Below are 24,213 nucleotides of genomic sequence, written 5' to 3'. Positions count from 1 at the left end.
TTGCTGTTACCAACAGACTTAACAGTCCTTAACAATCTTCTAAATCCTGATATGAATAACGTACATTTTTCCTTGTCTGTGATCAACAAGTTATTGTCATTCTCACAGACCTTACCCTCTGCTGAATTCCTTCCTGAACTATTCCTACCACTAAATACTTACTTGTCCTGAGCGTTTCATCAAATGTAAATGCCTTCTTGTTCATTGTCTACCTCAAATGGATTGCCAATATCCATGGTGCTGCTTGTCAAGAACAAAATGCATCCAGAGGTGGGCTATCCTATTCTGTAGTGATTCCCTGAAGAAGTTTAATGCTGTAAAAGGACCCAGAAGCAAGAAGGCAAAACAAAAGTCAACGACAATCACAGCCTGGACATTCCCAGGTCACCATCTTCATGGTGGAGCTTTAAGATCAGAATCAAAATCAGATTTATTATCACCAATATATGTTGTGAAATTCATTGTTCTGCAGCAGCGGTACAATGAAAAAACATAAAAATTGGTTGTGAAGCTCCCTGAATATTTGCCCAAGTGCATGAAATATTGAAGATATTTGACTCGGATGAGCTGCCACCCTTGCCTTCCCATTAAGCATAGCTTGCCGTTGGCCATCAGTTCCCAGGAGTTCCACGGCCTTTAAAGTCTGGAACTTTCTACTGCAGCTGAGACTTTACATGGGAAAACAGTGCCACTTGTCTCAGCTGCGGTGAATGTTTAAGTGGTAAGCAAAGATGAATTATTGATCGTGGAGATGTAGCTACCACACTGACTGATGAAAGAATAAAGTGGGGTAAGGATGATAGTGTGAAGTGAGAAGGGATTCCTGGATGGAGATGTTAACGGTGAAAATGGAAAGACACTGAAAGTGAAGGTGTTACTGTAGAAGTGTGTTATAAAGAGATGGAAGTGCTTGGAAAGAGAGTGCTCATGCAGAGTTTGAAAACTGAAAAAATGTGATTGGTGGCGATCACATTGACCCATGCTTGATGGATCAGAGAATAAGCACAGGAAGTCCTTTCTCCAATGCCATGCTTATAAATCTGCTACAATGCTGGATCATCAAAATGGAAAATCACTTGATGGTGACTAACAAATATGCATCCTGGTGCTCAGCTTCCATGAGATGCTTTATTCAGCTAGGTTATGTTGTCACTGCTTTTGTTAAGACATGTCACCCGAAACAAATGCCACAAAAATTGCAATTTTGATTACAGTTACAGTGAGTGCCCTTCTTTAGAGTGGTCATGTATATTGGAGCACTGAAGAATTTTGTTTGTTGGAAACTTGCTGAAAATATGCCCTCTGAGTCATGGTGTCACAGATCCAGAAGAAACAATTAACATAGTTGACTGATTACTCAGAGTGTGTTGGGTTGGGGCTGGTGGTTGGGGAAAGTGTTTCTTTGCTTGGGAGGATTTTTTGGTCATTAAACACTAATTCTTTCACATCCTCTTCCAAGTGGTGCTGCTACATTATCAGACCCTTAATTTTACCTCACTTGATTATTTTGTTTTGGGTTTTTCTCTTAATACCACTTCAACATTTCTTTTTGCACTTTTTCTGATCGTCCTACTATCTTTGCACTATTCTGGTGTTTTGTATTTGTCACCACACTATTGCTGTATTTATTATATTGTTTACTTTATGAGTTTCATGGAAGCAAGAAATTTAATTGTACCCTGATTTATTTGGCAATAAAATAAACTAATAACATCTGCTCCTTTGGTCTCTAGAGATGCCAATAAATTACAAGACCAATTCATTCTAATTGAAAATTAATATCTTGAGATGTTCCCCTTGAAATTTTTTTAAACTATGAAGAGAAATATTATTTTTCTGTTTGTTTGAGAGAAGATTTTCTTTTAAATTTTTGTTGCTAAAGACAAAACTTATGGACAATGAAATTCTTAGAACAGTGATGCCACTGGACTTTAGATGGATCTTCCAACTATCCCAATGCACTTCTCCAGGTTGTGTATTAACAGAGAAATTAAATAACTATAGGGAAGTGTGCAATGTTGCAAATTAGCCTGCAAAATCCCAGAAACTTAGAAAAAAGGAACAGAAGTCAGGCATTTTAAAATAGCTCTAGAAATCCTATTTTTATATTTCTGGCTACTTTAATCTCATACTACAACATTCTTCCCTATTATTCTCTTTGCCATTCTTTCCTGTCTTTATATTATGTCTCATCTTCTAACACATTTACACAATTATATGATATTCTTTCAAGTCTGATATATAAAATTTTAATTTACCATGTACAGTGGTGCTATGAAGTTTGTGAACCCTGTAGAATTTTCTCTATTTCTCCATATGACCTAAAATGTTATCAGATCTTCACCTAAGTCCTAATACTAGATAAAGAGAACCCAATTAAACAAATAACACAAAAAACATTATACTTGCTCATTTATTTTTTGAGAAAAATGATCCAATATTACATGTATTTGTTAGAAAAAGTTTGTGAACCTTTGCTTTCAGTAACTGGTGTTATCCCCTTGTACAACAATAACTTCAACCAAACGTTTCCGGTAACTATTGATAAGTCCTACACATCGGCTTGGAGAAATTTTTTGCCATTCCTCCTTACAAAACTGCTTCGACTCTGGAATGTTGGTTGGCTTCTTTGCATTAACTACATGCTTCAATGTCCTTCTACAACATTTCTGTAGGATTAAGGTCAGGACTTGGACACAGCTATTCCAAAACACAAATTTTCTTCTTTGTAAACCATTCTGTTGTTCATTTACTCTTGTCTTTCAGATCATTATCCAACTTATATTAAGCTTCAGGTGATTGACTGCCACCCTGACATTCTCCTGTAAAATGTCTTGATACAATTTTGAACTTACTGTTCCCTCAATGATTGCAAGCTGTCCAGTCCTGAGGCAACAAAGCAGCCCCAAACCATGACGCTCATTCCACCATACTTTACAGTTGAGATGAGGTTTTGCTGTTGGTGTGCAGTGCCCTTCTTCCTCCAAACATAGCAATGTGCATTTCTGCCAAAAAAATTCAACTTTTGTCTCATCTGTCCACAGAACATTGTCGCAGAAGTGTTGTAGAACATCCAGGTGGTCTTTTGCAAATTTGAGACTGCAGCAAATTTTTTTGGAGAGCAGTGGTTTCCTGCATGGTGTCGTTCCATGAACACCATTCTTGTTCAGTATTTTTCTTGTAGTGGACACATTAACAGACACTTAAGCAAATTGTAGAGTTTCTATATGTCTTTTTGCTGTTACCCTTGGGTTCTCTTTCACTTCCTTCAGTATTGCACATTATGGCTCTTAGTGTGATCTTTGCAGGTGCCCACTCCTAGGGAGAGAAACAACAGTACTGAGCTTCCTCCATTTGTAGACAATATCTCTTACTGTGGATCTTTAGAAATGCTTTTGTAGCCTTTTCCAGCTTCATTCATCTCCACAATTCTTCTTCTAAGGTCCTCTGAAAGTTGTTTTGATCAAGGCATGGTGCACATTCTCTTTCTTGAGAAGAGCAGGCTCTGTCAGTAATTTGACTTTGTGTGTCTTCTTTTATAGGGCAGGGCACCTCTTCAACCCACACCTCCAATCTCCTCTCATTGATTGCAACACCTGACTCCAAATAACTTTTGGGGAAGACACTACCCCAGAGGTTCACATACTTTTTCCAACAAATACATGTAATATAGGATCATTTTTCTCATTAAGTAAATGAACAAGTATAATGTTTTGTGTTACTTATCTAATTGGGTTCTCTTTATCTAGTTTCAGTACTTACGTGAAGATCTGATTACATTTTAGGTCATATTTATACGGAAACAGAAAATTCTACAGAGTCACAAACTTTCTAGCACCACTGTATATGGTGTCTTCTCCCACAGGAACCCTTCTTTCTCATTTGAATCTATTGTTTTTTTTCTAAAAATCCCTTTAATTGTCTGCCACTGCATTTTAACTAACCAATACTTTAACTTAATTTTCTAGTTTTCCATCATTAGATCTGCTTTTATGAATTCATATTACTCTTATATAACATTAAAATATCAACCTTGAATCCATTCTTCTTTCCAACAAACTGTAAATGTAAGCATATGATATTCGCTGTTTCGAGTTGTCTCACGAGATCGTGAAATAATTATATTTTGTTCCACGATACCAGGTCTAGGGCAATGAGACGCTGAAACATTTAATGGAAAATATTGCTAAAAATATAGAATTAGAAATCGGTTGTTAGGTTAGGACAAACATAGATTAAATGATTTTCCATGTTCTAAAATAGTTAATTAACCATGAAACACACATCAAAGTTGCTGGTGAACGCAGCAGGCCAGGCAGCATCTCTAGGAAGAGGTGCAGTTGACGCTTCAGGCCGAGACCCTTCGTCAGGTCAGGACTCACTGAAAGAAGATGAGTGAAGATGGCCTGCTGCGTTCACCAGCAACTTTTATGTGTGTTGCTTGAACCTCCAGCATCTGCAGAATTCCTGTTGTTTGCGTTTTTAAATTAACCATGAATGTGGTGTTCAACAGAAAATAAGAGAAAAGGGTACAATGTATCATCATCAACAACCTTCGTATATGTGGAATCTTTAACAGAATAAAACACACATGTCATTTTGCAAGAATGTGATCAAACAAAATTTGATACCCAGCCAAACTGGAGATTTTTGCCATTGCCAGAATTTACTTTCTTTCCTTAATTGCTGTTGAGATGTTAATGGGAGCCATCTTCTTGAACTGCTTCAGTTGATTACTTCAGATGACATTACATTTGATTAAAGTTTTAACGAGTCTTCCAAAAACTGAAGTGCAGAGACTAAGATTTTTTTTTTGGAAATTCCAGCGTTTCGAGCCAAACACAATGAAGGAAAGGAATGACTAGACTTGAAGATGAGCAAAGAGACCAACTCTAGCGTAAATATTAATCTTGGTGCACGGTAGCAGTGGAAATTACAGAGAAGGACAAAATGAGGCAATGGAGGAATTTGAAAACCAGATAGAGAATTTTAAAACCTAAGTATCATAGATCAAAGTACTATTGGTCAACAGTGCATGAATGTGGAGTGAATGTAACATAGTGTGAGTTAAGATACAGGCATTAAAGTTTTGGTTAACATTTAGGCAGCATAAAAGGAAACTAACCACAAAGATATTGAGATGGTCACATTTAGATGTTACAAGATATCGTTGGTAGTTTTAGGAACATGATCTGAGGTAGCTCTTTGACAATTATACAGAAGTGGAAGTAACATGGTCTATTTTATTGGCATGGATATATTTGTTCTGTAGCTCTTCAGCCCATAAGTGCAATTATGAAGAAAGCACAGAAGAACTCCAGTTCCTTAGAAGTTTATGAAGACTCGGCATGACATCTAAAGCTTTGACAAACTTCTATAGGTGTGTAGTGACAGTTTGTTGACTGGCTGTATCATAACCTGGTATGGAAACACCAAAGCCCTTGAACAGAAAATCTTCCAAACTGCAGCGGATACAGCCCAATCCATCATGGGTAAAGCCCTGCTGACTATTGAGCACATCTACATGAAGCATTGTCACAGGAAAGCAGCATCCATCATCAGGAACCCTCGCCACCCAGGACATGCTCTCTTCTTGCTGCTGCCATCAGGAAGAAGGTACAGGAACAGTTATGATCCCTCAACCATTAGGCTCTTGAACCAAAGGGGATAACTTCACTCAGCTTCACTTGCCCCATCATTGAAATGTTCCCACAACCTATGGATTCACTTCTTTCTATTTAACAAAACTATAAAAGTTTATTTACAACACATATACACAGATGTACAGACAATTAATATTTACAAAGACAGTAAGTATACTCAAAATATGGTTACTACCGTCTATAAAACAGTCAATACCACGGGGGAACCAGTGCTGACGGAAGTTCCCCGGTGTGCCTGCCGAGACCGCCTGCTCCGTCTCTGTGAATGGCTATCTTGTCTAGGCCCGGGACCAAGCCCACCAGGAGATTCTCCTCACGCCCTGCCCCCTTTCGAACTGGGTGCCCATATATGAGGAGCCCGAGACTAAAGAGCACCCAGAACCTCAGCAGCAGCACCCTGAGAAACTCAAAGAGCAGCTGCAACCTCTCACATTCCGTAAATGCGTGATACACTGACTCCTCCTGCCTATGGACTCACTTTCAAGGACACTTCATCTCATGTTTATTGCTTATTTATTTATTTATTATTATTATTTCTTTTGTGTTTGCAGTTTGTTGGCTTTTCCACAATGGTTGGAAGCCCTAGATGGTGCGGTCTTTCATTGATTCTATGAGGGTTATTATTCTAATATGGATTTATTGAGTATGCTCAGAAGAAAATGAATCTGAGGGTTGTACATGGTGACATACATGTACTTTAATAATAAAATTACTTTGAACTTTGACCTTTTTGGAGTCTAAAATCCAGGTTATTGACATTTGATTTACTCTTTAATAGAATGAAAATTCTTGACAGATTAAAATGTTGGGCAAGAAATACTAACTTAATAATTTATTCTCACAGTGAATAACAGTACTAGTGTAGCGAAATGTGTCCTCTTTATCAATACACATGTTTGCAAATCAGTATCTTCATGTACTGATTAGGAAGTAAAGAGTCACATTCCTGATGCTGGTCTATATATACTTTGTTTAACTCTTACAATCTTTATAATTATTTCTACTGCAGCTTATTCAGTGTCAAGACAAAGTCCAAAGTCTTGAGAAGATTTTAGTGGATCCTTCAAATGTGAACAGAGCACGGTTATTGGGTGGAGAGGACCCATCATTTGAAGAAATATACACAAGAGTAAATGAGGTAATATGCTGCTCATTAAAATTTATTAACTATGCCAGGCAAGTTATGTACAAAACTTTATTCATATCTCTTGAACAGTGAGAAAAAGCTAAATGGAGCAACTTAAAACAAACATTATTTGTGTGAGAAATGAGCCTGAATTTGTTCAGTGCAATAAAATTTCATTGCAAAATATACTTGTAACCAGATATATTCAATTTGTCCATTCCTGTAGAAAAGGGTCCTGAGCTTGCAAAGTGTAAATACATATTGAAATGTCATCAATTACCAAAGACTTGCGTGAGATACTAAAAAATTACCTGAGATTAAAGTGGTCTGGAACTTTATTAAAGCTTGGCCACCAATCATACAGTAATGAGGTTATAAAGAGTTACAGAGTCATACAATACAAAAACAGGTCATATGGCCCACAATGTACATACTGACTAACAAGTATCTCTCTACACTAATTCTCTGCCCATTTTACTAAGTGATCAATTCATCCAATATCTTATGACTATCTTCCTGTCAACAACTCTACTCATTTTGTGTTGTACAGAAAATTACTCATCATACGGTACGGTAGCATAGCAATTAGTGTAACATTTTTACTGTGCCAGTGACCCAGCTTCAATTCCACCACTGTTTGTAAAGAGTTTGTACTTTCTCCTTACTTACAGTTACCCACGAAATAGAAAAGAACAAAGAATGAATGACAGAAAAAATCAGAACCCCAAAGCCCCCCACCCCTCCCCACACAAGCAACATCAACCCTACCCCCTCACCTCTCCCCTACCCGTCCTCTCTCTCCACTTGCTCTATCAAAAGCATCAACCCCCACCATCCACCATGGAAGCAATAGCAATACCTCCCCCACCCCCCCATGACCATGAGCTAGAGTCTATCAAAAGCTACTGTCCCTCCCAACACTTTGACATCCCAGACAGGCTCTCTCTCTCTCACTAACGAGGGAGAGAGAGAGATATCGCTCCCACCACAACAAGAGGGGAGACCAACAGCTCTCTGTTTCAGTGTTACAATCTGCCGCATCGTTTGTCCAAGTTCCCCCAGGTCGGTATGAATATTAAACTGGAGTTTGGTTTCAGGTTTATACTTGCTGTTCAAGAACATGTCGTGGTAATCCTGGCTTCCTGATTTATACTCATTAGTGACTGAGTGTAAGATACATTTTGTTCACAAGATTGCAGGTTCTGACAGTTTATAATTCTAATCATGGAGCCACATGGATGCCTGGTTCAAAGTCGGTAGGTAGGTCCTGAATCTATCCCATGAGTACAATGACAGAAACACAAAACAAGATATTTGCCATCTTCAGCAGGAAGGTGGGAGTTTACGATGATCACTCTTGCCAATACCATCACCTCTTACAGCAGTTAGATTGATGAGAATGAGTTCAAATTGGAATTGGTCCTGTGGTGGTTCAGTCACCATTTGCTGCAGACCCTGTTTGGCAATGACATCCTTCAGTGGTTATAATCATCGAGGTTTCCTTTTGCGTCATGCTTTGACGCATAATAAGATGGTGATTCAACTTTACAGAGCAACTGGATTCTATGTTCCTTTGTTGTATCCAACCCAGGTGTGGACATCATTTATCTGCTTTTTTTCTTGTCTTGTTGCTTCAGTATGTTTGGCTGTTTCAGAGAGCAGTTGCAAACCAATCACACTGACACCCCAAACACAAACTGTTCCAGCTGCCACCATCCCGGAAATGGGACCGCAGCATGAAAGCCAGGACCAACAGGCTCCGGGACAGCTTCTTCCACCAGACCATCAGACTGATTAATTCACACTGAAACAATTGTATTTCTGTCCTGTTGTACACACTATTTATTACAAATTACTATAAATTGCACATTATACATTTAGACAGAAACGTAATGTACAGATTTTTACTCACATATGTGAAAGATGTAAGTAATAATGTCAATTCAATTTACTGTAAAATTTCTATTACAGTTGTCCAAAAAGCTGTGATTTCTCTTTATTCATTGAAGAACTAAGCTTCCCACTCCATATTCTAAGACATTAGACAGGAAAAAAAATCATTATTTTGGGAATCACAATAACAGATATGTACACTGAGAATAAATTGTCTGAATGGATAAATGATCTATGCTACATTGCAAACAGAATTCAGTTTAGTTGTTGTCAAATTGTAATTATTATGACTTTAGTCCTGGTTATAAACTACAAACTGTCACTTATTAAAAGCAATGCTAAAAGTTTTGTACACTTTCTAAAGCATTTTCCCGTATACGATTGTGACACTGCTGGCATGGTTGTAACAAATATTGTTACATTATTACTTAGTAAAAATGCTGGAAGTACTTATCAGCTAACTGGGTCTCTTCTATGGATAAGAGGACATTTGCTAGGGTAGATGTGAAGATGGTATTTTTATTCAAGGATAAATCCAAAAATAAATGCCATAAGATGGTCACTGGATTAATTATCATTGATATGAAGCATTACACTGTTTTCGCTGGCTATTACTGCTGTTTGGGCTGCTGATTATTTGCATAATTTTCTATTTTATTTTAGCCAGGGAAATATTCTGGTGTGAAACTGATAATGTAGAGAAATTATTGTTAGTCATGCCAAGCTGATAAATTACCTACCCTAATTAAGGTCATTGCTTAAGCATTAGCTGTCCATTTCCTTAATGTAAAAAGTTTTAAAAAGATATCTAGAATATATTAAGATCTACCAGGGCTTCCCAATCTTTTTTTATGTCATGGACCGATAGCATTAAGCAAGGGGTCCATGGACCCCAAGTTGGGAATCCCTGATAGGTGAACCTCAAAAACTACAGAATTTACTGCATGGAAACTGGCCATTGTAAAGGTGCTTGCTTCATTCTTTCTAAGGATATCATAATTTACTTCTATTATGTTCTTTCCCATGTACTTATTGTTTTAAGCATCAAAGCTCTACCTCAGTCACTTCACGTGGTGTTATGTTCTAATCCTAACCATTGAGAAAAGCAGTTTCAGATTAATTCCTTCATGGATTTATCAATGATATTCCCGTGGCTCCTAGCTTACCCATGTTAATCATTGCTATATCAAGTGCAGCATTTATCATTTTGTCTTGGTCTTGCTCTAGAACAAAAATGCCAAGGTGGTTTAACTTTTAATTTACTAAATGTACACCCAGTTCTGCTTTCATCATTGCACTGGTCCCTCTGTTTATTTATCCTTCTACTGGTAAAATATTTTAAAGTGCTGGCAACTCAAAAACTAACATTCTGAATAATACTCTTTTATTTTTCATGATGCACATTGCATTGTAAAAAAAAAGGCCCTCTATTTGACGGGGTTGACCATGAATGTTGCATCCTAGCTGTCTACGTGATATGCAAACTAGGGCTGTATGATACAGAGAGTAAACTATTGCCCATCCAGCAGGCTGCCCTTTCCACACAGCTGATGAATCCAAAGGAACGGCAGAAACCAATAGAGTTTGCCACTCACGGGAGCTGAACTCAACATAGGACTGCCTCAGGGACTCCAAATCCAGATTTTTCCTTGGGGTTTACACCTGGAGCTTTCCCAATGAGTGGGTACAGCCACATGGCAGTGGAGATTTGAAATCCGAGTTTTCCTTCTAGATGTGCCACGGTTAACAAACCCGAAGAGACTGGTTTTAAGGTGCCAGTAACCCACCTTTGCCCCTCACTGTCAGTAGAAACAGTTCTGTTGGGCTTAGTAGCTAAGCCTTGGGCAGGTGGGGTTCATTAGCCTTGTATGGCACCCACCTAGGAGAAGGAAAACTCTGATGTTAAACCTCCGCTGCCTTATGGCCATACCCACGCATGGGAAAGACTTCAGGAGTAAACCCTGAGGAAGAATTCTGGAGGCAGGGTCCCTAAGGCAGTTTGATGCTGTTTACAATTTCACTCTGGTAACTTCTGCGATGACACTGGTGCCAAGCTGTATCAGTGCTTGCTCTTCCTTGGACTACATCAGTGACGTGGAGAGGGGGAACCCACTGCATGGGCAACAGCCGGTTCTTCAAATCTTCCCACCCAGGCTTGCACCCTGGAGAGGACACAGTCCACCAGATGCGCAAACCCACAATCCCTTGGGATCGACGGCTGCCTACCAGTGGAGTAGCTAAGCCACACATAAAGGTCAGGAGGTTGACTTGGTTGTCAGAGGCTATTTGAGACGTCCACCACTGGGAGCATTTAATAAGTAGTTGGACCTTATCCCCACTACCTGGCTTTGACAACCTTAAAGAATCCATTTATATTTATTTATAAATATTGCAATATTTAGAGTGTACATTCACCTGTTGTATTGTTTTATTTCTGATTCTTTTCATTAATTCAGTCCTTTTCTCCATTGTTGTAGATGGAGTTGAAACTGGCAGGAAAGGAGGAGCAATTATTGGAGAAAGATCTAATCCTTGAACAAGTGACCCGCCTTACTGAACGAATTAGTGTCAAAGTAATGAATGGCAAAGAGGACACACTCACCTTAGCTAAGAAGGTACACTGAAACACTAAACTTCTCAATATTGAATTGTACTCAGAGAAAAGTATTTCAAATTATTGATGTGTTGATTGCAAAGCTACTTTGAAGTCACTTAATAGAAATATCTTGTAATATGCTTTTTTAAATTGAAAATCAATTATTTACTTTTGAAAAAAAATACAAATATTGCACTCTGCATTACTCTCTTAAATGCATCAGTTCCACTCCCCCTTCTCAGCCTCCGTCCTTCTTTAATCCCAGTTCACGCCCTCAATCTGCTCCCATTCCAAACATTCATTCCCAGCTCCACTCAACTCCTATTCCAGAACCAATTACTTTTCTCACAACGCATTGTGCTCTGATGCCAACATAATCTCCAGACAATTCTCACACTCCAACCCTGGACTCCCATCCTGTTCTATCCTACAACTCCCACCTTCCCCTAAACTATACCCATCCTTGTTTCATCTTCCCTCCCCTCCTATTCCTAACCAAAACAAATCTTCCTCACAACCTTTGTATTGGTGGTGTTATATGGTTGCCAATTTGGCACAGCCAGGCAAGCTGAGAGTCCAGAATCAGTTTATAGCCTCTAGCTGATGGATATATAAATATTGGCAATAGTGGCAAAAGTTTGTTTACGTTAATCCGCAATAGCAGTCACAGCTTTAGATGAATGCTTCAGTGCATTTGGCAGTGGAACACTTGGATAATGGGGACAAAACTGCTCACAATACTCCAAATGTATTTTGACTAATGCCTTATAAAGTCTCAGCATTACATCCTGCTTTTAATTTCTTGTTCTCTGGAAATGAATGCTAACAATACATTTGCCTTCCTTACTAATGACTCAACCTGCAAGTTAATCTTTAGAAAATCTTCACTAGGACTCCCAAATCCCTTTGCACCTCTGATTTTTGAATTCGCTCCCCCTTTAGAAAATAGTCTCCGCCTTTATTCCTTTTACTGAAGTGCGTGACCATACACTTCCCTGCATTGTATTCCATCTGCTACTTCTTTACCATTCTCATAATCTGTCCAAGTCCTCTTACAGATTCCCTGCTTCTTCAACACTACCATGTTCCTCCGCCTATTTTTGTATCATCCACAAACTTGGCCACAAAACTATCAACTCCATCAGTCCTGCCAAAGGATTTCAGCGCAAAATGTCAACTGTACTTTTTTTCCATAGATGCTGCCTGGCCTGCTGAGTTCCTCCAGCATTTTGTGTGTGTTGTTCAGATTTACAACATCCGCAGATGTTCTCTTGTTTGTAATTCCATCATCCAGATTATTAACATATTGCATGAAAAGTATCAGACTCAACACCAGCCTCCACGGGACACCATTAGTCACAATAGACAATCAGAAAAGGCCCTCTGTATTCCCACTCTTTGCCTTCTACCAGATGGCCAATCTTCTGTCCATGCTAGTATCTTTCCTTTAATACCATATGCTCTTACCTTCTTTGGCTGCCTCAAATGTGGCATCTTGTCAAAGGCCTTCTAAAAATCCAAGTAAACAACATCTACTGATTCTCCTATGACTGTCCTGCCTGCTTTTTCCTCTAAGAATTCCAACAGATTTTTCAGACAAGTTTTTCCTTTGAAGAAACCATGCTGTCTTAAGCCTATTTTATCATGTACCTCCAAGTACCCTGAAACCTCATCCTTAATAATGGAATCTAACACCTTACCAGTCACTGAAGTCAGGCTAATTTCCTGGAATAATTTCCTGTCTTTTGCCTTTCTCCTTCTTAAAGAGAGGTGGCATTTGTGATTTTCCAGTTCTCTGGAACCATTACAGAATCTAGTAATTCTTCAAAGATCACTACTACTGCCTCTACAATTTCTTCAGCTACTTCTTTCAGAACCTTGGGGTATAGTCCATCTGGTCCAGGTGACTTATCTACCTTCAGTCCTTACAGCTTCCCAAGCGTCTTTTAGACAATAGGTGCGGAAGTAGACCAATCGGCCCTTCGAGCCTGCACCGCCATTCTGAGATCATGACTGATCGTCTACTATCAATACCCGGTTCCTGCCTTGTCCCCATAACCCTTGATTCCCTTATCCATAAGATACCTATCTAGCTCCTTCTTGAAAGCATCCAGAGAATGGCCTCCACTGCCTTCTGAGGCAGCGCGTTCCACACCTCCACAACTCTCTGGAAGAAGAAGTTCCTCCTCAACTCTGTCCTAAATGACCTACCCCTTATTCTTAAACCATGCCCTCTGGTACTGGACTCTCCCAGCATCTGGAACATATTTCCTGCCTCTATCTTGTCCAATCCCTTAATAATCTTATATGTCTCAATCAGATCCCCCCTCAATCTCCTTAATTCCAGCGTGTACAAGCCCAGTCTCTCTAACCTCTCTGCGTAAGACAGTCCGGACATCCCAGGAATTAACCTAGTGAACCTACGCTGCACCTCCTCCACAGCCAGGATGTCCTTGCTTAACCCTGGAGACCAAAACTGCACACAATACTCCAGGTGTGGTCTCACCAGGGCCCTGTACAAATGCAAAAGGATTTCCTTGCTTTTGTACTCAATTCCCTTTGTAATAAAGGCCAACATTCCATTAGCCTTCTTCACTGCCTGCTGCACTTGCTCATTCACCTTCAGAGACTGACAAACAAGTACTCCTTGATCTCTTTGTATTTCTCCCTTACCTAACTCCACACCATTTAGATAATAATGTGCCTTCCTGTTCTTGCTCCCAAAGTGAATAACCTCACACTTATTCACATTAAACGCCATCTGCCAAGTTTCTGCCCACTCACCCAGCCTATCCAAGGCACCTTGAATTCTCCTAACATCCTCATCACATGTCACACTGCCACCCAGCTTAGTATCATCAGCAAACTTGCTGATGTTATTCACAATGCCTTCCTCTAAATCATTGACGTAAATCGTAAACAGCTGTGGTCCCAATACCGAGCCCTGTGGCACCCCACTAGTCACCACCTGCCATTCCGAGAAACACCCATTCACTGCTACCCTTTGCTTTCTATCTGCCAACCAGTTTTCTATCCATGTCAATATCCTCCCCCCAATGCCATGAGCTTTGATTTTACCCACCAATCTCCTATGTGGTACCTTATCAAATGCCTTCTGAAAGTCAAGGTACACATCCACTGGATCTGCCGCGTCTATCTTCCTGGTTACATCCTCAAAAAACTCCAATAGATTAGTCAAGCATGATTTGCCCTTGGTAAATCCATGCTGGCTCAGCCCAATCCTGTCACTGCTATCAAGATATGCCGCTATTTCATCTTTAATAATGGACTCTAGCATCTTCCCCACTACTGATGTTAGGCTAACAGGGCGATAGTTCCCTGTTTTCTCCCTCCCTCCTTTCTTAAAAAGTGGGATAACATTAGCCATTCGCCAATCCTCAGGAACTGATCCTGAATCTAAGGAACATTGGAAAATGATCACCAATGCATCTGCAATTTCCAGAGCCACCTCCTTTAGTATCCTAGGATGCAGACCATCTGGACCTGGGAATTTGTTAGCATTCAGTCCCATCAGTCTACTCATCACCATTTCCTTCCTAATGTCAATCTGTTTCAGATCCTCTGTTCCCTATGTCCTTGGCCCATCCATACATCTGGGAGATTGCTTGTATCTTCCCTAGTGAAGACAGATCCAAAGTACTTATTAAATTCGTCTGCCATTTCTCTGTTTCCCATAACAATTTCTCCCAATTCATTCTTCAAGGGCCGAACATTGTTCTTAACTATCTTCCTTCTCTTCATATAGCTAAAAAAACTTTTGCTATCCTCCTTTATATTCCTAGCTAGCTTGCGTTCATACCTCATTTTTTCTCCCCGTATAGCCTTTTTAGTTAAGTTCTGTTGCCCCTTAAAAATTTCCCAATCATCCGTCTTCCCACTCACCTTAGCTCTGTTATACTTCTTTTTTATTGCTATGCTATCTCTGACTTCCTTTGTCAACCACTGTGGCCACTTTCCCCCCTTTGAATCCTTCCTTCTCCGGGGGATGAACTGATTTTGCACCTTGTGCATTATTCCCAAGAATACCTGCCATTGCTGTTCCACTGTCTTTTCTGCTAGGATATCCGACCAGTCAACTTTGGCCAGCTCCCCCCTTATGGCTCCATAGTCTCCTTTGTTCAACAGCAATACTGACACTTCTGATCTGCCCTTATCCCTCTCAACTTGCAGATAAAAACTTATCATATTATGGTCACTACCTCCTAATGGCTCCTTTACTTCAAGATCACTTATCAAATCCTGTTCATTGCACAACACTAAATCCAGAATAGCCTTATCCCTGGTCAGCTCTTGTACAAGCTGCTCCAAAAATACATCCCGTAGGCACTCTACAAACTCCCTATCCTGGGGTCCAGTACCAACCTGATTTTCCCTGTTCACCTGCATGTTGAAATCCCCCTTTGCCACATGCCATCGTTAACTCCCTATTCAACTTGCACCCAATATCCATGCTACTGTTTGGGGGCCTGTAGATAACACCTATTAGGGTCTTTTTGCCCTTACTGTTCCTCAGTTCTATCCACACTGACTCTACCTCTCCTGATTCTGTGTCCCCCCTTGCAAGGGACTGAATCTCATTCCTCACCAAGAGGGCCACCCCACCCCCTCTGCCCACCTTTCTGTCCCTTCGATAGCACGTATACCCTTGTACATTCAATTCCCAGGTCTGATCCCCCTGCAGCCATGTCTCCGTTAACCCAACAACATCATAGTTACCCATTCGCACCTGAGCTTCAAGCTCATCCGCCTTATTTCTGACACTTCGCGCATTCAGATATAGAATTTTTAACCCATTTCTCCTCTCTCTGTTTAAATCGCTGCCTATTGTGCATAACCCAGCTCCCCGAACTCTCACAGGGCTATACGCCCCTTGAATTTTGTTGTCCTTCCTAAATTTACTTACTCTTTCTGCACATTTAACTCTCTGCTCCGTCAGACCATCCCTCTGCACATGTATCCTCCTTATCACTCGTTCCGCCTCACCTTTCTCTACTTCACACTTAATATTCCGGAACTGTGTAGTCCCCACCTGTCCTTTATACTTCATCTCGCTATCCTCTCTCACATTCTGGATCCCTGCCCCCTGCAAATTTAGTTTAAACCCCGCCAAGCAGCATTCTTATTCCTTTAAGAATAGTGACTACACTCACTTCTGTCCCCTGACTGTCTCAAATTTCTGGCATTTCTTCCACTGATGAAAAAATATTTATTCTGTTTGTCTCATTTTCTCTTCACTCTTCCTCGTTCCTGCCTAATACTCTCATATTTGCCCTGCTCCAACTCTCCCAAAAAGTTCAATTTTATTCTTATCTATAGCTGTCTTAAAACGCAAGTTGTTGTGATCACTGTTTCCTAACTGTTCTCCCACTGAAAGGTCAGTTACCTGGCTGGGCTCATTACCCTACTTTTGTTGTACTATCAACAATACATATGATTTAAGAAACCCTCCAGATACACCTCAGAAATTCTGCCCCATCTAAACATTTTGCTCTAAGGAGTCCTCAGTCTCTATCAGGAATTTAAAATCACCCAGTACAACAACGCTGTTGTTTATACACATTTTCCTAATCTGCCTGCAAATCTGTTTCCTCAATGTCCTGGAGCTACTGAGGAGGAGGTTCTGTAGTTATAATCCCATCAGAATGATTGCTCCTTTCTCATTTTTGAGTTCTACCCATATAGATTCAATAGATGAGCCCTCCATTATATCCTCTCTGAGTGCAGTTGTAATATTGTCCCTGATTAGCACAACTCTCAATCCACCTCTCCCCCCAGCCACCTTTTTACCTCCTTCTCTATCCGATCTAAAAGATCAAGACCCTGGAATATTAAGCATCCACTTCTTTCCTCTCTAATCCAAGTTTCCGTTATGGAAATACAATGAGGGCTCATCTATTGAATCTATATGGGTAGAACTCAAAAATGAGACAGGATCATAGTTCCATGTACTGATCCATATTCTAAGTTCATCACCCTTACCCACAATGCTCATTAAAATGCACACATTTCAAGCACTCCTTCTCATTCTGTCTATTACCTTGCTCCTGCCTGTTCTTACTGGTCATGACATCTACCTTCCACCCGATCCCTCAACTTTTTGACCCAGTGCTCTGGTTCTGATCTCCCTGCTAACTAGTTTAAATCACCCTCAGTAGCACTAGCAAACTTCCCATCAAGAATATCGGTTTCCCTCCTCACCCCCCGCCCCCCCGCCACCCGAGCTAAGATATGTCTTGTACAGGTTGTCCCTACCTCAGAAGACATTCCAATAATCCAAAAAAACTGAAATCCTGCCTCCTGCACCAATTCCTCAACCACACATTCTTCTGTTGTCTTTCTTTTTCTATCCTGGCACCAGGAGTAATCTAGAGATTACTACCTTTGAGGTTCTGCTCTTCGGTCTGTTTTCCACTTCACTATACTCACTGTGCAAGACCTCGTCCTCCTTTCTACTTATGTCATTGGTGCCAATATGCATCACAGTCTTCTGGCTGCTTTGCCTCCCTCTTGAGAATGTTCTACAGCCGCTGAGACAAACTTGACTCTGACACCTGGAAGGCAATACACCATCCTGGCATCTCTTTCACAGCCACAGAATCTGCTGTTGGAAACCCTGTCGTCCTGTCTTAGCCAGTAATTTGCTGATGCAGCATTAACTAACTACTGATGACACATGGAACGCCCACATTTAATTTTGGTGTACAAGCAGAGCTCTTTGCTTAAAACTGGGAAAACATTCAGTCTTTTTGACCGATGTCAAGTGTTCCTGGCGTTTTCTAGTTTTGTTTCAGATTTTCAGCATCTGTAGCTGTTTGATTAGTTTCTCACTGCCTCACATGCTGGGATTTGATCCAGTACACTCAAGTTTTGCCTTGAGGCTAAAAGATTCTCTTCTAGCCAAGTCTTTCTGGACTCTGTTTTCAAATGCATTGCCATTCAAATTGCTCACAATTTCAAGTGTTTATTATAGCCAGCAACACTAAGAGGCAACCATTGTGTAAAATGCTCATTTATCCACGTAATAACTGATCTTATGTTTCAATAATGTCATTTTCTTAAGTTTAATAATTGTTTCGGAGGGATTTTTATCTAAATTAAAATCTAAATCTGCAGATGAATGAAATCCAAGGGAAGATTAAGGACGTTACACGGAAGATGATGGCTGTGGTCTCAGAGCTGTCCATGCAACAAGCCAATACCATACAACTCCAACAGAGTGTCAAGGATAAGCAGCAGTTCTTGGAGGCATGCCACCTACGAATGGAGCAGGGATTGGCACCCAGTGAGGAGTTTGAAAACGAGTGGCTGAAAATACTGAACAAAGAAAACAGACACAAACTGGAGATAATGATGAAATCCAAGGTACAAATCCAGCTGATTTTATTAGCTATCAGAAAAACTATCATGCAAAGGAAAAATGCAAATAAAGATACAGCTAAACCACAGCAGAATGTACATTTAAGGGCACACAGCATGCAGTTTTGATTCCAGCACTTAAATCATCAAATCTACTCCCATAAGAGTGGTGAAGAAGCTGGTGCTGCTGTCACTCATCTCCAGCAACTGGGTTAATAGTTTCTGAATGGAGTTTCACATTCTCTCTAAGATCATGTAAGTTTTCCCCTGTGTATTAGTTTCTTTTTCACAAGAAGTGCTGGTTGCTAGGGTAATTGGCTACTGTAAGTTACTTTGAGTGTTAATAGATGGCGTGAATAAGGAGTTAATGAGAGCATGTGAGAACAAATAGTTGACATAGAAAATACAGTATATGGGAATAGAACTAAGAGAATTGTTCTGAGAGCCACGATGACCAAATGGGTTCTCTTGTTGTGAGAATATATTAATATCAGGTCTTAATAATGACTCTAATAAAGCATAAGAACCTTTGTATAAAAATCCCTGAGTAAGGACATGTAAGGTAAATTGTAGGCTACTAGAGTGGGAGGAGATCACAAGTTTCACATGACTGTGGCTTCCTGGAAGAGGAGTACTTTCATTTCCAGTCTGCAGTAAATATTTGTATATTGATCAGCATCTGATATAAAAGCCATTGACTTTGTTCCTAAATTAGGAAACCGAAGAGGAGGAGAGACACATATTGCCGAATGGAGTCTACACAACAGCTGAGCCAAGGCCAAATGCATATATCCCAGACTGTGACTCCGAACTTCCTCTTCCACGTCCTTATGGGAAAATGGTTCCTTTTAAACCCAGTGAACACAGTGCACACATGCGACATTATAGAAAACCAGTAATTAAACCAATTGAAATATGATGTTAAGTGTATCCAGTTGTAGTAATAAAATCCTTCTTCAAAGCAGTGTTCATTAAACATTTGAAATTATTATATACATAAGATGTATGTTTTTGTAAAATCTGCTAGATAATTAATCATTTCTATATTTAGATTGTGATACTTGACTGAGTTTACAATGATTAAACAAGTAACAGACAGAAATTAATTTTCCTGAATTAATTTTAATATTTTTGATTACAACTGAAATTTGCTACTTTAGATGCAAGATGCCAACAGATAAAAACTAACTCTTACACTAAAAGTATTTCATTATTGTGGTATGTGATCAATCTTTAGTAAATTACTGTGCCATGTTCTACAGAACCTAATGAATAGAATGCGGAATTGATTTGTATACTAAACAAATAAAACACAAAACAATTAAAACCTTAAAATTCCACATCTATTTTGTTACTGTGAGTTTTGTATCAAGGTTGCATAGTTTCTCTAGCAATCTTTATAACAAAATAAAAAGTTAACAAAATTTTTGTAATTTTGACTATTTTCATCAGGTAATAAATTTCTGTGAAGTATGCATTAAGAAATTAATCATAGAGATTTTTGGAAATACAATATAATTGAAGCAGTAATTCATAATGAACAGAGGTTATTGAGAAGGTTTACTAACAACATCTGTGATATTGGCATTGTTTTTCTCTCCATGAGCAGAGCCTGACCTGGATATACTTTACAGCCCTAGATGTTGCACTCTTACACTTCCTTTTGTTTGTATCCTCATTCACTAGCCATCCTTATCTCATGGTTTTGTTCATGTTCTTTTCCTCTAACTGCCTCAGTGAATCAATTGATTAGAGGGCCTCTACAAATAATCAGCAGGGTAATGAAGGCCTCCAATCTAGGATACTTCCTTTATCATAACCAATTCCACACCTCCCTAACTTCCTCTGCAATTTAAAACTAACTTGTTTTGTCTCTTTCCCAGTTCTCACAAAGGATCTTTGACCCAAAATGTTAATTCCTTTCCACAGAAGCTGACTGACCAGCTGAGTTTTACCATAAAGTTCTAGTTTTTATTTCAGACTTCCAGCATCTGCAATGTTTTGAGTTTCAATATCCTGACATATTTTATTTATTCAGAGATGCAGCACGGAGGCACGTTGTCCAGCAATTCATCAATTTAACCCCTAGCCTAACCACAGGCCAATTTACAATGACCAATTAACCTACAGTGGTCCAACTTTGGAAACTGAGGAATGCACAAGGTCCTTACAAGCAGCATTGGCACAGAACTCCAAACTCTGACACCTCAAGCTGTAATAACATCAAGCTAATTGTTACAACATACATCAAAGTTGCTGGTGAACGCAGCAGGCCAAGCAGCATCTGTAGGAAGAGGTGCAGTCGACGTTTCAGGCCGAGACCCTTCGTCAGGACTAAGCTAATTGTTATGCTCTTTTGACTTGAACAACAATAACTTACATTTACACTAGTACCAATGTACAATGTGAACTAAATTACAAACTTGTATTAGAAGAACTTCAGAAAAGACCTACAAGTTCAATTCCTGCAAACAGTAGATGTTCATCTCTCAATGCAGTGTATACCAAAACAGAGAAACATTAATCTTCTCTTAGGTTTCCCTCGAATGTTGACTTAATTCTACTTAAGTTCTCTGAATTTTGAAGTGGCCAGGAGGCACAGGTGAAGCAGATGAGTGGGTTGTTTGTAATGTTTTGTGATCTAAGTTGGGCTTAGGCTTCACATGCTGAAACATTTAAAAATGTTATTCCTTAAAAATAAACAAGTTTACTTAGTATAGAGCACCTTATCCTCAGCCATATTAAAGTGACATTAAACCACAATTGGATAAAAAACATTAAAAGGTGTTATTAATAGAAAATGTCAATGCAGATAAAACGGCCATTTCCTTTTGTAAAGTTCTTTTTATAATAACCATTTCCAAATAACAGTGACAGTCATAGTTCTTTGAAAATATCAGTATACATTTCCTGGCATCTATGTCCATTATCCTGCTTTAAGCTAAGAAAAGGTTTATATTTACTGACTAAATATATTGCATTAATGGAATAAAACTAAATTTCGACATCCTATATTACAAATTGTAATTCCTATATTACAAATAGCACAATATATTACGTCCCTCTGCCCTTTAAGTAAATTACTTCATCAAACATACTGTACACTCCACTAAATCAAAATAAACATCAGCAATATTTTATATTAATGTAATCACAAAAATGGGCACCCTCAACTTTCCCTCACCCATGCCAACAGCACTGCCTAATTCTCTAATCTCTCCTCAGATTACTCATAAATCTTTCTCTCCTCACCCTAAACCTGTGACCTATCCCTCTAGACTTACCCGCCCCAGGCAAAAGATTCTACTTGCCTTATCTATGCCCCTCAGTTTTATAAATGATCAAATTAACACAAGTAGAATGATCTTTAAAAGAGGTTCTTTTACACTAGGTGCAGTTTTTTCTTGTCATTCCTCAGTATTTTAAAGTGAAAACTATTTTGTATCTACTTCATCTGTTAGAACAAAGAAACTCTGCAGAATAATGCCTCAAACAAGAACAGGCAAATTTCATTATTAAATGCTTCAATCAAAGACATCGCAGAACTATTTACATCATCTTTAGTGACAGGTGAGGTACCAGAGGATTGGAGGACATCCAGTGTTGTTCCACTGTTTACAAAATATTCTAAAAATAACCAGGAAATTATAGGCCGGTGAGTCTATAAGTAGTGGGAAAGTTATTGGAAGGTGTTCTAAATGACTGGATATCTGAGTATTTGGATAGACATGGACTGATTAAGGATACTCAGTTTGCCTTTGTATGTGGCAGATCGTATCTAACCAATCATAACTTTTTTTAGAGAGAGTTACCATGAAAGCTTATGCAGGCAAGGCAGTTGATGTTGTCAACATAGACTTTAGCAAGGCATTTGACAAGGTCCCGGATGTGAGGTTGGTCAAGAGGTTCAGTCACTCGATATTCAAGATGAGATAGTAGATTGGATTACACATTGGCTTTGCGGGAGAAGCCGGAGATTGGTAGTAGATGGTTGCTTCTCTGACTGGAGGCCTGTGACTAGTGGATCAGTGCTGGGACCATTATTGTTTGTCATCTATATCAATGATCTGGATCAGAATGTGGTTAACTGGATCAGCAAGTTTGTGGATGATAACAAGACTGGGGATGTAGTTGACAGCAAGGAAGACTATCATGGCTTGCAGCGGGATCTGGACCAGCTGGAAAATTAGGCTGAAAGATGGCAGATGGAATGTTATGCAGATAAGTGCAAGGTGCTGCACTTTGGTAGGACCATCCAGTGTAGGTCTTACACAGTGAATGGTAGGGCACTGAGTGTTGCAAAACAAGATCTGGGAATACAGGTCCATAATTCATTGAAAGTGACAGCACAGGTAGATCAGGTCATAAAGAAGGCTTTTGGCACATTGGCCTTCTTAAATCAAAGTATTGAGTACAGTAAATGGAATGATAAGTTGAAGTGTATAAGATGTTGGTGAGGCCTAATTTGGAGCATTGCATGCAGTGTTGGTTACCTATCTACAAGAAAGATGTAAACAAGGTTGAAAGAGTACAGAGAAAAGTTACAAGGATGTTGCTGGGTCTGGAGGACCTTTGTTATAAGGAAAGGTTGAATAGGTTAGGACTTTATTCATTGGAATGTAGAAGATTGAGAGATTTGATAGAAGTACACAAAATGATGAGGGGTATAGACAGATGAAAAGTTTAAGGGCATCATGAGGGGAAACTTCTTCACTCAGAGGGTCGTGAGAGTATGGAACGAGGTGGCAGCACAAGTGATGCATGCAAGCTTGATTGCAATGTTTAAATGAAGTTTGGATAGGTACATGGATGGTTGGGGTATGGAGGGCTATGGTCCCGGTGCAGGCCGAGGGGAGTAGGCAGTTTAAATAATTCAGCACACACTAGATGGGCCAAAGGGTCTATTTCTGTGCTGTACTTTTCTATGATTCTAAAATTGTACATACTCCTTTATTTGCGATTAAAGGTCAGACAGGGCCACTAAGTACTTGTATATAAGCTGGCTGATAGAACGAACAAGCAGTTGTCCCTTTTGAAAACTGAAAAATGTTATATCAACAATTGCGAGCAAAATTAATACTGTCAACTGAATGGAATCTATACCTACTTCTTAAAGAGCCAATCTGCCCAATGTCTTCTATCTGTGGGCGCCACTGTAGCGTAGCAGTTAGCGCGATGCTATTACACCTCAGAGCCTAGGAGTTCAACGTCCAATTCCTGCACCTTCTGTAAGGTGTTTGTACTTTCTCCCCGTGACCATGTGGGTTTCCTCCGGATGCTTCAATTTCCTCTCCCAATGCAAAGATGTACTGATTAGTAGGTTAATTGGTCATTGTAAACTGTCCTGTGATTAGGCTAGTGTTAAATAGGTGGGTTGCTGAGTGGCGCGGCTCTGTGGGCCAGAAGGGGCTGTTCCATGCTGTATCTTTAAAAAAAAAATTTTAAGTAAAAAATCATTAAGCCATATCAAGCTTTGGTCTATTTATAACTTTACATTTAGCATGAACAAATATACAAATATTGTCTATTATCCTTTGAAGGATCTTTACAACTGTAAA

At 39.5% G+C, this 24,213-nt stretch overlaps 2 protein-coding genes across 6 annotated transcripts in view; one reads left to right on the top strand and one right to left on the bottom strand.

Annotated features, from left to right (window-relative positions):
• Window positions 1-19,586, top strand: part of ccdc146 (coiled-coil domain containing 146) — a 141,575-nt gene extending 121,989 nt beyond the window's left edge. Inside the window, exons 16-19 of the mRNA XM_063072832.1 lie at window positions 6,673-6,801; window positions 11,160-11,297; window positions 18,413-18,661; window positions 19,371-19,586. Of these exons, the coding sequence (XP_062928902.1) occupies window positions 6,673-6,801; window positions 11,160-11,297; window positions 18,413-18,661; window positions 19,371-19,574 (720 nt within the window). The 3' untranslated portion in view covers window positions 19,575-19,586. The remainder of the gene's footprint in view (window positions 1-6,672; window positions 6,802-11,159; window positions 11,298-18,412; window positions 18,662-19,370) is intronic.
• Window positions 19,587-19,596: 10 nt separating this feature from the next.
• gsap (gamma-secretase activating protein) overlaps window positions 19,597-24,213 on the bottom strand; it is a 91,988-nt gene continuing 87,371 nt past the window's right edge. For 2 of the 5 annotated variants that reach the window (XM_063072829.1, XM_063072827.1), the window contains exon 30: window positions 19,598-24,080. The gene's annotated coding sequence lies outside the window, so the exon portion shown is untranslated. Of the gene's footprint in view, window positions 24,081-24,213 lie in introns of all 5 variants that reach the window. The other 3 variants (XM_063072828.1, XM_063072826.1, XM_063072831.1) reach the window with 3 other exon arrangements.

Source organism: Mobula hypostoma, chromosome 20, assembly GCF_963921235.1.
Source record: "Mobula hypostoma chromosome 20, sMobHyp1.1, whole genome shotgun sequence".
In the NCBI taxonomy this organism is placed as follows: domain Eukaryota; kingdom Metazoa; phylum Chordata; class Chondrichthyes; order Myliobatiformes; family Myliobatidae; genus Mobula; species Mobula hypostoma.
The sequence above is the reverse complement of the archived record's forward strand: the minus strand, read 5'-3'. Positions and strand labels throughout refer to the sequence as shown.